This window comes from Echinops telfairi, unplaced genomic scaffold (genome assembly GCF_000313985.2).
Source record: "Echinops telfairi isolate 266 unplaced genomic scaffold, ASM31398v2 ScPeMD7_70;HRSCAF=299, whole genome shotgun sequence".
NCBI lineage: Eukaryota > Metazoa > Chordata > Mammalia > Afrosoricida > Tenrecidae > Echinops > Echinops telfairi.
This window is the reverse complement of record NW_022103968.1, coordinates 34,785,000-34,798,794: the sequence shown is the minus strand read 5'-3', so window position 1 is coordinate 34,798,794 and position 13,795 is coordinate 34,785,000. Positions and strand designations below refer to the sequence as shown.

At 46.5% G+C, this 13,795-nt stretch overlaps 1 protein-coding gene across 2 annotated transcripts in view; it reads right to left on the bottom strand.

Annotated features, from left to right (window-relative positions):
- The window catches only part of MYOF (myoferlin), a 163,596-nt gene that overhangs the window by 98,764 nt on the left and 51,037 nt on the right, over positions 1-13,795 (bottom strand). For both annotated transcript variants that reach the window (XM_045291587.1, XM_004701066.2), the window contains exons 6-7: positions 5,227-5,393; positions 4,255-4,383 (exon numbers count right to left, since the gene is read on the bottom strand). In XM_045291587.1, coding sequence (XP_045147522.1) covers positions 4,255-4,383; positions 5,227-5,393 — 296 coding nt within the window. The remainder of the gene's footprint in view (positions 1-4,254; positions 4,384-5,226; positions 5,394-13,795) is intronic.

The window sequence follows — 13,795 nt, the reverse complement described above, 5'->3', positions numbered from 1 at the left end:
GAGACCATGGTCGGTGTAAGACATGAAAATGTATATATATAAATGATCAAGGGTTCATGAGGAAAGGAGGGTGAGGGGGAAGGGAAGAAGGGAGGGAGGGGGAAAAATGAAGAGCTGATACCAAGGACTCAAATAGAAAGAAAATGTATCAAAAGTAATGATGGCAACATATGTACAAATGTGCTTGACACAATGGATGATGTATGGATTGTGATAAGAGCTGTAAGACACCTCCCACCCCAATAAAAGGACTTCTTTTCAATTAATTGAATTGAGAAAATTCTAACAGTGGAGATTCTTGCTGAAATCCTCAAGATTTAATTGAGGAAAGATGAAGCTGGCATCACACACAAATGCAGATAGGCCTTAGGTTGAATGCTCTAAGTCATCCAAGGTCTTATCTTCCCTCTTATCCAACCCTACTCTTCACATCACTCTCTCCTGCCCTCCTCCTGAGGATTTAAAGGCCTGATTTCACTAAGAAAAGAACAGAAGAGCCAGCTGTGGATTGGAAACTAGATAATTAAGAGATGTGGAGATATGAAACAGTGGTGGGAGGTCTGGCCTCAGAGAGAAGGACAGGCAATGGAGGAATCTCAGAAATGTGTCTGCTCAGCAGAGGAAGGCTGCACATTGAGAATTCTCTAAGCTTTTCTTATCTCCTTAAAGCCCCAGTAGAAGAGGTTTGTGTTACATGAGGTGACTGCCAAGGCATTTTGTACCTCTGAAGTGTTTTGCTTTGTTTTGTTTGTTTTCTGAAGAGGTCAACAGAACCATGCTATACTTTCTAAAAACAAAAGCAAACCATTAACAACAACAATAAAATATAATTGTTAGGTAGCTAGCTTAGGGATGGGGTTGTCCTTCCCATGCCTGCCAAGGCCCCCATAGAGGAGGTTGGAAAGACATCGGGCAGCCTTTGGACATCTATGGGAAGAGCCCAAACTGAGCATGCACAGAGTAGGATCCCCAGAACAGGTAAAACCTAAAACCTCGCCTCCACCTTAGGTACATCACACAGGTAGGCCTAACTCAGCCAAAAAGGTCAACCAATCTCTTCAACCACACCTTTCCAGCCAGAGGTGTTGAAAGCTGGCTACTACTGGAAAGCCTTTCTCTCTTATCCTCTCCTAGTCAGTGGCAGGTGGAGGGTGAGGGTCTCCCTCCCCCACGTGGGCCTTCATGCCCCTGCTCCGGGCCTACTAGGGACCCACAGCCTCTTGGCCCACATGCTCTTAGCCTCTAGGGTTCATGGGGTCCTGGCCTCCTGCCCCCCACCAAGTTCTGCCCATGTGGGTGCTCTTTTCCACCTGGTTGTTTGTGCCAAGTTGTGAACTCCAGCGCAGCTTCCATGAGTCTTGGCACATTTTCCAGAAATAGCGTGTACCGTTCTGAGACTGTAAAACCTGAAACTTGTCCTGTCCTTCATAAAAACTCACATGGATTACAAAACATGCTTCAGTGTGAATTCTTCTTCAGTGTGTAAAGCAAAGAACCGAGGGATAACCCACTCCAGAAACCTAACATGATTGCTTTAACATGTATTACCGTATATACTCTAGTATAAGCTGACCTGGATATCAGCCAAGGCACCTAATTTTACCACAAAAATTGCATTAAAAATGTGCTGAAAAACTCGACTTACAACTGAAAAAGAGGGAGAAAAACAACAACAAAAATCATGGGTAGTCAGGGGCACAGGGCACTAACCCATCCAAGAGGAGGGTGTTGTTTATATCTCCACAGGGAAAGAGACCAGACTTCAACCCGGTGCTCCAAGACATGAATGCAACACACTGGCATGAAGCAGGGAACCAATAGAGAGGCCCGAGGGGCCAGCTCCATTACCAACTAAGTGGACAGCCGCCCCTCCCCCCAGAAGAATTCATATCAGAAGACAGCACTGAAACTACAGCTCAGGGAGAGGGACATGTCTGATCAGAGCACACAGGAGCAAATGAAGGGGGAGGAAGAGAGAGTGGAGCACATCCTGGCCCACCAAGCCCTGAGGACCATATCCCTGCTCAGAGCAGCCAATACACAGAGAGGACCATATGGCTGGCCCCACTACGAGACACAACATCCCTCACTGACCCATAGCACTATGGGGAACAACACTGGAGACACATGGCGGGAATTGCACCCCATCTGACCCCACCACACCGAGGCCAAGCACTAAAGGCGTGCAACAGAACAGCAAGGGCAGCAGAGCAATGAAGTCCCCAGGGAACACCAAAAATAGACTCTGGGGCCAGGGCATGGTGCCCTATCAGCAGCTGGAAAACACTTGTAAAGCCAACAAATAGACCTTGAACTATTTATAGACTTTTCTTTTTTGTTTTTGTTGGAGTTATTGTTTTATTTTCTATTGTTGTTTTGTTTTGCTCTGTCTTGTTTCTACATATTATTATCTCTGCATGTCTATCTAGATAAGATAGGTGGGATAAACAAGCTGGGGGAGAAAACAACAGGAAGACAGTTCCCGGGGTGACATGAGAGAAGGGGAGGCGGGGGAAAGGAAGTGGGTGTTAACAAACCCAGGGACAAGGGAACAACAAGTGACCGAAAATTGATGGTGAGGATGGTGTAGGAGGTCTGGTAGGGCTTAATCAAGGGCAATGTAACTGAGAGGAATTACTGAAACCCAAATGAAGGCTGAACATGATAGTGGAACAAGAGGAGAGTTAAAGGAAATAGAGGAAAGAACTAGGAGGCAAAGGGCATTTATACAGTTATAAATACAGACATATTTATATATAATGATGGGAAATAGATCTATGTACATACATTTATAGGTTTAGTATTAAGGTAGCAGATGGACATTGGGCCTCTACTCAAGTACTCCCTCAACACAAGAACACTTTGTCCTAATAATCCGGCATTCTGAGATGCTCACCTTCCTGACACGATTGCTGAAGACAAATGGGTGCATTAGCAAATGTGGTGAAGAAGCTGATGGTGCCCTATCAAAAGATATAGCATCTGGAGTCTTAAAGGCTTGAAGATAAATAAGCGGCCATCTAGCTGAGAAGCAACAAAGCACACATGGAAGAAGCACACCAGCCTGCGTGATCATGGAGTGTTGACGGGATCAGGATCATCAAAGACCCAGAAAAAAACAAGCATGTCAATGAGAATGGGGATGGCAGGGGGAGGGCGGAGTGGAGGCCCAAAGCCCATCTGCAGGCAACTGGACAGCCCCTCACAGAAGGGCATGGGGGAGAAGACAGGCCAGTCCAGGTGCAGTATAACATGGATGCAACATAGTTTTCCTCTGGTTCTTTAATGCTTCCTCACCCCCACTATCATGACCTTGATTCTACCTTACAAATCTAGCTAGACCAAAGCATGTACATGAGTATAGATAAGAGATAGAAACACAGGGAATATAGGACAGAGAAACTCCTCAGGACCAATATTGAGAGTAGCCATACCAGGAGGGTAAAGAGAAGGTGGGGGGAGATATGGGGAACCGATTACAATGACCTACCTATAACCCCCTCCCAGAGAGATAGAAAACAGATAAGGGGGTAAAGGGAGACATTGGACAGTGCAAGACATGGAAAAATATTAATAATTATCAAGGGTTCATGAAGGAGGGAAGAAGAGGGAGAGAGGGGGAAAAATGAGGAGCTGATACCAAGGGCTCAAGTAGTAAGAAAATGTTTTAAATATGATGGCAACAAATGTACAAATGTGCTTGACACAATGGACGTATGTATAGATTGTGATAAAAGTTGTATGAGCCCCCAATAAAATGGTTTTTTTGTTCAATAAAATGATTTTTTTTTAATTGGCTTATACCTGAGTATAAACGGTATGTTTTCAGACAAGTACGTTTTAACAGCTTTTGAAAGATAGGTTCCTGGTGATGTGGTTACAACATGATGGGTAAAATTGGTGTTACTGAATTGTACATGAGAAAATGTCAATTGATCAAAAAGTTGGGTTACTGAGGTCACACTGTTCCTTAGAAGGAGCAAAGGTGAATTTATGCAACGCCACGTGGTCTATTCTTAGAGGCGAAGGTGCTCACGTCTCGCCCATTGGGTTGTTGTCCTAGAAACAGTAGGAGGACACAGGCAACTCGGAAAAGCACTGGTGCAGCAGTGCACCCTCACATGGCCCACTTCACCGGGACGGTGTCTTTCCCAGGGAATGGGCACGTCTGTTCCCCGCCCTCTGGTGCCCAGGGCGGTGCCTGTAAGTAGGGCAGACTCACTGATGAGGGACATGCATTTTCCGTCCACTTACCTCATCAAAAAATGGGTTGTTCCCTCTCTTGATTCTTGTTCGGTGTGTCTGGCCACAGACGTGGACTTTGACTACAGGCTTGATGTTGTTGCCACTTAACTGCCGGCCCTCAATCACTCTGACTCGGATCTGCAAGCATGGAAGGAAGGGTATTGTTACTTTTCCTGACCCAGCAGGTCACACAGTGTACAGGAATCCTCGTGTCAGCTTCCGTTTTTCCACCTTTAAGGATTGCTAAGACCAAGCTGGTGCCCAGGCTCTGTGTGTGTGTGTGTATTTATTCTGTATTTATTCATCAGGCTTGTAGAAGCCAAGAGCTGTAAAAAACACAGTGCCCTGCCATCAAGCTTATTTCCTACTCCTAGTGAGCCTGTAGGACAAGGCAGAGGGGTCCCTTGGGGTTTCGGAGATGTTAAATCTTCACAGGAGCAGTTTCATCTTCCTCACATGGTGCAACTTCAAGGGTTACAATCACCGTGGGGTGAGGAGCTCCACACATAGCCTACCACACAGGCCACCATGACTCCTTCCATGAGCAGCAGTGGCCTTGAAATCGTTCTTGGCTAGTCCAGGACACAGCAAGGCAGGAAGCTACGACTCAGGTTCCAGGCTGATACCTGGACTTCCTGGTGTACAAATTCAACTTCACTGTTGTCTCTCACATCCAAAGCCCTGCCCAGAGCCATGAAAACCGGAAAATCTACATTTCTTCCCTTGGAGTAATTCTTTCCTACCGCAAAGGGAAGGATTAAAGTTCTAGTTTTATTTCTCACAAGAGCCTATCAGCTTGACTGTGTCCACTGCTTCATGCAGAAGAAAGATGGAGAGCAGTTCTTGGTGGACATATGTCCTGGGGCCTCTTTTTTCCTACTTGAGCCCTTGCTGATGAAAACAGACCCGTCATCGGAACTGTTGAAACGGTTGCTAATGCAGCGGTTAAACAAGGTTGTAAGGCACTGGGCCTATTTCTACCTGGAAGTCCTGTGGCTTGTTAGACAGCATCCGCCGGCTATTCCTTCCTTTGGTGAGTCTCTGAGCAAGATGAGCTTCTGATCCTACCCCGGTGGGCATCCTAGGCCCAGGCCCTCTGATGGTGCCATCCAACCTGTCCTCGCCCCCTTCATCTTCTTCCTCCTCTCCTAAAATTAAAAAAAAAAAGGTTACAGATGATCTTTACACTGTCCATGTCTGGACACTGATTCTCCTGTCATGCTGAGTTTTCTTGTCATTGGGTGTTCAGCGTTCCTAAGGTGGCAGGAGAAGGAGTTGCTCTTGGTTGCACCAGGTTGGGACTTGGTGGGACATCAATACATAGTGTCTTTTGACACCTGTGCCTGTATTGCATCAGGGCCCTCATTCAGGCTGCCTTCAAAGAGAAGGGAAGATTCTTCAGAGAGAATATTTAGGAATAAAACGAACCAGAGAAATGAAAAATGTGTCCAAAGAAAACAACAATGACATACATACACACACACACAGAGAGAGAGAGAGAGAGAGAGAGAGAGAGAGAGAGAGAGAGAGAGAGAACGAACACGAACTTGAGATTGCTTAGGTACAATTAAATACCTCATGGGACCTGGTTCCTCGGTTTGGAGGTTTAGGGCCATGCTTTTAAGGGACATACCAGTTAATGGACCTAAAATTATGCGTCTTAAAACCAGCAGCAACTACCCAGGGGACAACAACTGGTGTGTTTGCGGGGAGCACCAGAGAGTCAAGAGCAGGAAGAAAGTATGCACTGTATGGCTGGTTGCCTCCATGCACAACGGGGAATCAGAAGACTGGAACGCTGCCCTGCTGCCATTGCGAAAGACTCTGATCAAAGACTTCATAGAGAAATCCCAATCAAGGAGGGAAATGCAGAAATAACTCTCATGGAATCCACACTTTCTGGATCTATAGAGGCTAAATAAATCCCGTAGCCATGGCTTTCAGGTGATCTTTAAAATTGGAATCTAAAATATTACTAGGTGTTCTTAAAATCAAACAAGAATTTGGCTTAACTAGTGAAAATTAGGTCTTAACCATCATGCTTTTTAAAGAATTCTCTATATGGACAATAGCAAAGATTAGATAAGAATTCGGGTGGGGGGGTAGAATTCAGGGGGAGTGAGTTCATGGGAAGAACAACTCAGAAAAGGAGGGTGAGGATGGTTTTACAACTGAAAGAGTGTGATGCTAACAAGCGGTCCATGGGGACACACTTGAATTGGTTATGCTTTGCTATGTATATTCTTAACAGTGCAACAAAACGAGAGAGAGAGAGAGAGAGAGAGAGAGAAAGAGAGAGAGAGAGACAATGCTGTGGATTACTGGCATCTTATACAGAGAGGCTTCAACTCTACCCTTCCTGCTATAGTGCTTCTTTCTAGAGATGCTGTTTGTGGTAGTTACACAATTTCATGTCAACCTGATAAAAGAATGAAGGGGTGGAATGCTGATCCCTCCTTGTGGGCATGGCATTCTCATGAGGATTCTGGGAATTCTTTCTCTGTGCTGCACCTTCCTGTTGACAAGCTACATGGAGCCACGCTGATGGCACCCAGCGATGCCTCCACCGTCATTGGATCCACAGGACTTTCCACCCACCGACCTGTAATCTTCCTGCATTCGGCATCATTGCATGGCTGTGTGAGTCTGAAGAGGAAATTATGGGCTAATATGGGACTTATGGGCTAATATCGAACATGTGGACTTGATCTCGACTTGGCTGGGATGTGTTGATGCATAATTACATCTTGGTATAAAGTTCTCTCTTACACATATGCGTGTCGATGAATTTGTTTCTCTAGTTAACCTGATCTAACACAGTTCTGTCACCCTTCAGCTAGGAGTGACGTAACTACTTGCACCAACCAGGGGCTCTTTTTCTTCACAATTAACAATAATCAGTTCTTTTGACTCAACACTCTCTGGATCCATACGTCACACTTTCTTCCAGGAATCATAGACCAAGAGAATGGGAAACTATAGAGATCCTTGGTCTAACCTGCCTCCTTGCTCCACTTCACAGAAAAAACGGAGGGTCAGAGGACTGGCAGGGTTTGCCCGCGTTAACTTGTTAAGAGCAGAGTTAAAACCAGGACCAAGGTTTCAGGATACTGGGAGGATCCTGGAGAAACTAAAGATAAGAACTAGCTCTCCATCCTGCTAGGCCAGCTGGACCGCTTTGTCCTTATCCTTGAAATCATGAGGTGAGTGATACATATCCAACTTGAGGCACTTACATCTAAGCGCTTAAAATATCTTCCTCCTCTTCTTGACCAGGTGAGGTCTTCTCAAGTTTCATGTGAGCTATATTATCTTCAGAGAGGCCTGCCCCACATCTCCCATAGGGAGCTCCTGGCGTCTTCTTCTGGGCGCTCACCACCCCCGTGTCATAGTCCTGTACGCGCTTGGTAACCAGTAGGCCTGCCCGACTACAACACACTCTTCAGGAGCAAAGCCTTGCTCTTGCTTCTTTGTATCTGCTCTGGTGCCTTACCCCAATCCTGGAGTGTACAAGGGATGAGGTGGGATGAGCAGAGGAATGAGGGGTAGCCCAGGAACCAGGGCCTCTGCATGTACCTTACGATGCTCTCTGGCCGTTTGGCAAATCTGCCACACTGTTCTCAAAAAAGAACATCCAAACAGCTAACTGGGTGCTCCTCTGAACCTCAGCACCAGCCTCAGGGAAGCACAGGGTGTCAGACTTCTTCCCCTGTAAATGCATTCCGGATTTGACGAAGATTGGACCAGATGGCTTTTAAGCCCCGCAAGCAACTAGTACTGACTGACTTCAATCATACTGAGCCCACATTGACCTTCCTCCTGAATGAGGACTGTTCCGTGTTGGGTTTGTGGTGGTGGACAACAGCAATCAGCAAAAAGAGCAGGCTGGGTGGTACAAACGGTCTGATCCGGGCTACTCACTTAAGGGTTGGTCCTTCGAATCTACCCAGCAGCACCTCCGAAGAGAAGGCTTCAAGCTAACAAGAAACCCTTTGGAGTGGAGGAGTTCTGGGTCTCCATGGGGTCACCATGAGTCAGAATCAACTCCTTGGCAGTGGGTTTTTGGTTGACGTTTTCCAACAGCTCCTTTTCCGTGTTGGGCTCAGAACTGCTGTCATTCGGTGGCATCGCGTCTATGCCAACTCACAGCGAGCCCATGTCTTAGAACAGAATGAAGCCCCGTCCTGAGCCATCCTGACGTGTGCTTGAGCTCCTCGGTTGCAGCCACCGTGTCAATCTTTGTCAATCTTTCTCATGGAGGGCTTTTTTTTCCCCGGCCCCTCGACTTCCCCAAGCATGATGTCCTTCTCCAGGGACTGGTCTCCCATCCATGAAACTCTTGGTGTGTGCTCGAGAAACAGGCTGTGCTGCGGGTTGTAAAAAGCCAGTTACTCCTAAAAACCCCCTTTGCTGTTGGGTTTGCTGGCTGCCAGGGATGGTCTGAAGAGCCCAGCCTGAGTGGGCTGTGCGGCCAGCACGTGGTCTTTCAGCAGGAAATCTCCCCTCGGCGTGGCAGGAAACTGCACAGGATTAAACAATGTGAGGTGAAGAGCCCCACAGAGGATGAGGGAGCCCTTAAGCCATTGCTGAACACACCCTGCGAACAAGCTGTGTCATTACCCAAATGTTAGCAAACTGTCCTGGCATGCCCGTTAATGAGGCCCAGGAAGAGGTTGATCCCCAGCCAAGTGGCTCTACAAAGAATGACTCTTTCCCAGCCATGGAGGCCAACCTTCAATTGGGAACTGCTGACTGAAAAGGAAGTCCCTGGTGAATGGTGAATGAATGGGAATGGGTCCGTCCCAACCCAGGGTGACCTGGGCAAGAACTACGGAGTACCACCCTAGCCGGTGAAACTGTGGTCCTCCAATAGCTCCTTCGTACGATCTGCAGCTGTCAACTCCAGGCCACGGGCACCATCATGGGGTCTGAGGCGAGGCAAGTAGACAGGGAAGGTGGGAAACTGAGGAAGAAATCCAAAAAATAACAACTGGAAGATCTTTGCGATGGACTTAGAATCACAAGTTCAATTACTTGGTACCAGGCAGAAACATTTCCTAACCTTGCCATTTGCTAGGGTAGTGGATTCAGAAATACATATATTTTAATAAGACAATGGTAATTTTTTTTCTCACTTGAAAGCATGTTCACTGAGAACCTTAAATTGTGAAATTATCATCTGTGATCTTGTTGATTGGAAAATAGCTCAGTGGAGCCCACCGTTTTGTATCTGACCAGTTCACGTCCTCAGGTCTACAGCCACTTTCCAACTTGTAGCACCCAATAGACGGCTCTGCCAGGTTTCTAATGCTGTGATCTGTACAGAAGCAGACGTCCACATTTTTCCTCCCATGAGCGGCTGGTGGGTTCAAACTGCCAGCCTTCCAGTTAGCTATTGAGCAGTTAACCACAGCACCAGCAGGGCAGTCACTCATAAAAGAAGGCTCAACTGGCCCAGCCCCCACTTCCTTCATATCTGTTTATGGAGGTCCTGGCAGGCCTTGCTCAGCCTGCGATACTAATTCTGCTTCTCACCACGAAGTCTTGAGAGCTGGTGGTACTGGGCAAAGAAGAATTGCATTACCATGGGCTAAAGGTCATTGCAAAATCATCAGAACAAAGGGCTGGTGTACTGCCATCTTCAGAGCAGGTTTTAAAAGGGCACAGTAGAAGAAGAAACAGTTCGTTTCCAAGCATGAAAACATGTACCGTTTGGGAGATAAGCAGGTTGATTTAGCTGAGTAAGAGATTTTCTGAGTGCCTCAAATGCTAGACGTTATCAAAGAAATGCCTGTGGCCAACGATGAGCAATTGTTTACCCTCCACCCCAATTCTGGGGTAAATAGCAGTAGATTTGACTAAGACTCTTATGACATGGTTCCAATACACGGGCCAGAGAAAAGCTGATGAGGAAAAAACATCCCACAAAGCTGCAGTGCACACATAGGCTTGCTGGGGAACCATGGTGGGCCTCTACCTTTGAAGAATTCTGGGAAACATTGCCCAAAGGGTTCCTCCTGAATCTGGACAAAATCAGGTCAACCAGGGAAAACTCTTAACTCCAGAGTTTCTCAAAGGGAGTCTGAAAACTGCCAACACTAGCATCTCCTGGAAGCTCCTGTTACCACAGACGAACTGAATTAAACCCTCTGAAGGCAGGTTCTGGGAATTTGTACATTTAAAGACCTCCTTGATTTTAATGTATCTAAAGTTCAAAAAGCATTGGCCTATTTTGATCACTTTGATTTTGCTTTATATCACTGGGAGAAAAATACATCTGTTCACTGGACAAAGCCATTTGATCACAGACTCAACCCTGGAGCCTCTACCAATCTCACCTATTATTCAACACATTAATTAAATTCATTCTGCACACTGATGCATTTCCAATACTGCTCTACCCAGGTCAGTCTCTCGTTCAGAAGCCATTCCAGGTGTCCCCTGGTCTGTCCATTGAGGACAGATGCCTCCATCTGACCCCTGGGGCCCTCAGGACACGCTTCCTTCTGATCCCGGCTCTGGGATGAAGCAGGCACTTTGGACTAGTCACTAGTCAAAAGGCAAAGAGACACATTCAGACGCACTGCCATCCATTTGAAACGGACTCCGCCTCAGAGCGACCTGCGGGGCAGAGCAGAGCTGCCTTTGTGGGCTTCGGAGACTGGACACTGTTGATGGGACTGGACAGCCTCCTCTTTCTCCTGCGGACTTGCTGGTGGTTTCAAACTGCTGACCTTTTGGTTAGTAGCCCAACACTATACAACTGCGACTCCTCCAAAATGCCTTTTCTCCTGGGGGGGGGGGGGGGTGTTTAAATCATACCCTTTGCCCATCCGAATTAATCTCATTCATTCACGTAACAAATCAAGCATTTATTGGCCAATTATGATTTTCCAAAAGCTGGCACTAGGATAAATAATTTAAATAATTACTTGACAGTTGCTCTGGGAAATTGTTTCTTGTCTGGCAATCAGTTAGTTGCTCCTTCCCCTATCCTTAGATTTCCCCCGGAAATAACTTGCTTTGTCCTCTCATGGGGAATGCGTTTTTCTTGACTCTGGACTGTAGCCATTCATGTTTGTATCTTATATTTCTGCTGAACTGCAAGCTCCCTGGAGACAAAATAGTGCCTTCCCCATCTCTGGATGTCCCACAGGGTGGGCGCAGTGAACATTTCCCGAACTGGATTGTATTTAATTTCAGGTAAAGTGACTTTGTTGTTTGTGAAATGAAATCAATCTCAGGCAGCAAAGATCTGGCTTTTGCATTTCGATAGTTGGTGCAAGCACATATTAAACAGATGGTTCTTCGGAAAATAGATGAGATTTTTTAAATAGTTCATTCAGTCCACGAGGGTGGTGGTGCAGGCTGCAGTCAAGCTGACTGTCATCTGGTAAACCGAGTTGCCATGGCAACAAGCCTTCAGGCCGCCCATAATCTCAGTCAGCCCACTCTTCTGTCACCACACAGTCCTAGAGGCAAGTACACCGAAGGGACACCCCTGACACCACAGGCTTTCTGTGGCACCACCTCCCAGGGTTTGTACTGTGTGCTCCTGAAAGCTGCAGGCAAGCATTCTTCTCAAACAGACCCCTGCGGGGTCAGTTCCCTTGCTCTGGGGCTGAGTGACCTAAGCCAGCTTCCTCAACGTTCGGGGATGAATTGTACTAAACGTCTTCAGCTTTGTTTTCTGTCATTAATATTTCAAATCGCTTCATTGTGGGACCCACTCTGTCAGTGGTAACTCCAGAAGTCAAAAACAGTGGGTTTCTCAGGAGGATGGCCTTATGCAAGATCTCCACTTCTGCATCTTATAGTTCAATGACATTCACCATTTTATAAGCAGGCATTGCTGTGATACTAGAAAGCGCCAATAAACTTAGCTTTTTAATAAGTTGAAAAGAGCTATATAAATCAAAAGATTAGATTCAGACTACCCTTACATTGAATATTAAGGGAAAAAAATTGTGTGTGTGTGTGTGTCAATTGAAAGGAAAGAAAATGAAATTCTGAGCCAGATACCCTGGTGGCGTGGTGACTTAAGCAATGGACTGCTAACTGCCAAGTCAACGGTTCTAACCCTACCCCCACCCCCCCACCCCCGCCACCCAGAGGGAGAAAGAGTAATCTATGCAACTGTTCTACTCTGTCCTCTAGGCTCGCTGGGAGTCAGAAGGGACTTCATGCAGTGGGTTTGTTAATCGCAGCTAGTATGACTGTCTTGCTTCTATTCTTTAAGCTCCGCACAGGTTCTTGCTGTTTGCCTGTTGGTTTCCTCAGTGCCTGCAGTGGTTACCCAGTTGCCATGGAGTTGACTATGATTCATGGCCACATCATGGTGTCTTGAGTAGAACCATGCTGCACCGACGGCTCATGACTGATGCTTCAGAAGCAACTCATCAAGCCTTTACTTCCGAGGCTTCTCTGCATGCACACAACTGTCCAACCTTTCAGTCAGCTGCCAACTGCACTAGGCATTGACACCACCAGGGGTTATGGGAATTGTAGTTGGTACTGAAAAAGGGGAGGGGGGCGGAGAAAGCAGAGAATTGATTTATCATGTTAGGGGGAAAAATGTCTTTTTTTTTTTCTGGAAATAACCAAAGGATATTGAACAATTGACCGTACAGTTAGCGCCCGACACGTGACTCACTAGGCCACTGAGGCTTCTTGGACAGTTGGAAAAATAAAAGTTTCTTCTAGCCCACGTCTGAAGCTAATACTCTGAATGACCCAGCCTTGGCAAATATTCACTTGATAGAAGGCAGAATTTTTAGATTAAAAAAAAATCCATAGTTTTTAAATACCAAAAATTTGTTGTCATTTCATTTGAAGTGACCTGTTCTTTGGACTCGGTTCATTTTTGGACCAGCACTCGGTACCCTTCTTTGCTTGAAATCCAGATGAAAGGAGCCGTGTTCTGATCCCTTCCTATCTCAGCCCAGCAGCGGCGGGATTCTACCCAACTTCCGAGGAAGGAGACGATGGCAGCACCAGCCCACTGGCTGCATCCCCCCAAGGGAGTCATTTTCTAAGAAACCTGGGCGATCCTTTGAGCCAGTACAGTATGTACTGCTTGGAGCTTCAGCGCTCAGGGGCTTAGTCCAAAGGAAAGCAGGATTCTCTGCTGAAGGGGGGCCTTGGGTGGCAAGGACCTTCTCCCAGCTGCTTGAAAAGTTGGTCAAGCCCCAGCCCCAGTTGCAGTCATGTCAACTCCAACTCAAGGAAGCCCCTTGGTCAGAGGAGATCTGTGCTCCACACGGATTCCAGGGACTGGTTTGTCGGAAGGTCTTTTTTCTGATGTGTCTGTAGGGGGACTCGAACCTTCCACCTTTTGCTTAGCAGCTGAGTTAACCATTATACCACCTGGGACTCCAGAGTTCAAGAGTTGGTTGTTTTTCTCATTTCTAAGGAAGAAACTCTTTGTTCCAGGGAAATAACACATTTTCCATCTTTAGCTTTCTAGATCCATCTCCACATAGTTTCATAAATTGCTTGCTTTCAAAGACATTCTGGTCTCCTGGACTTAAATTTTTTTTTTTTTTTAAGG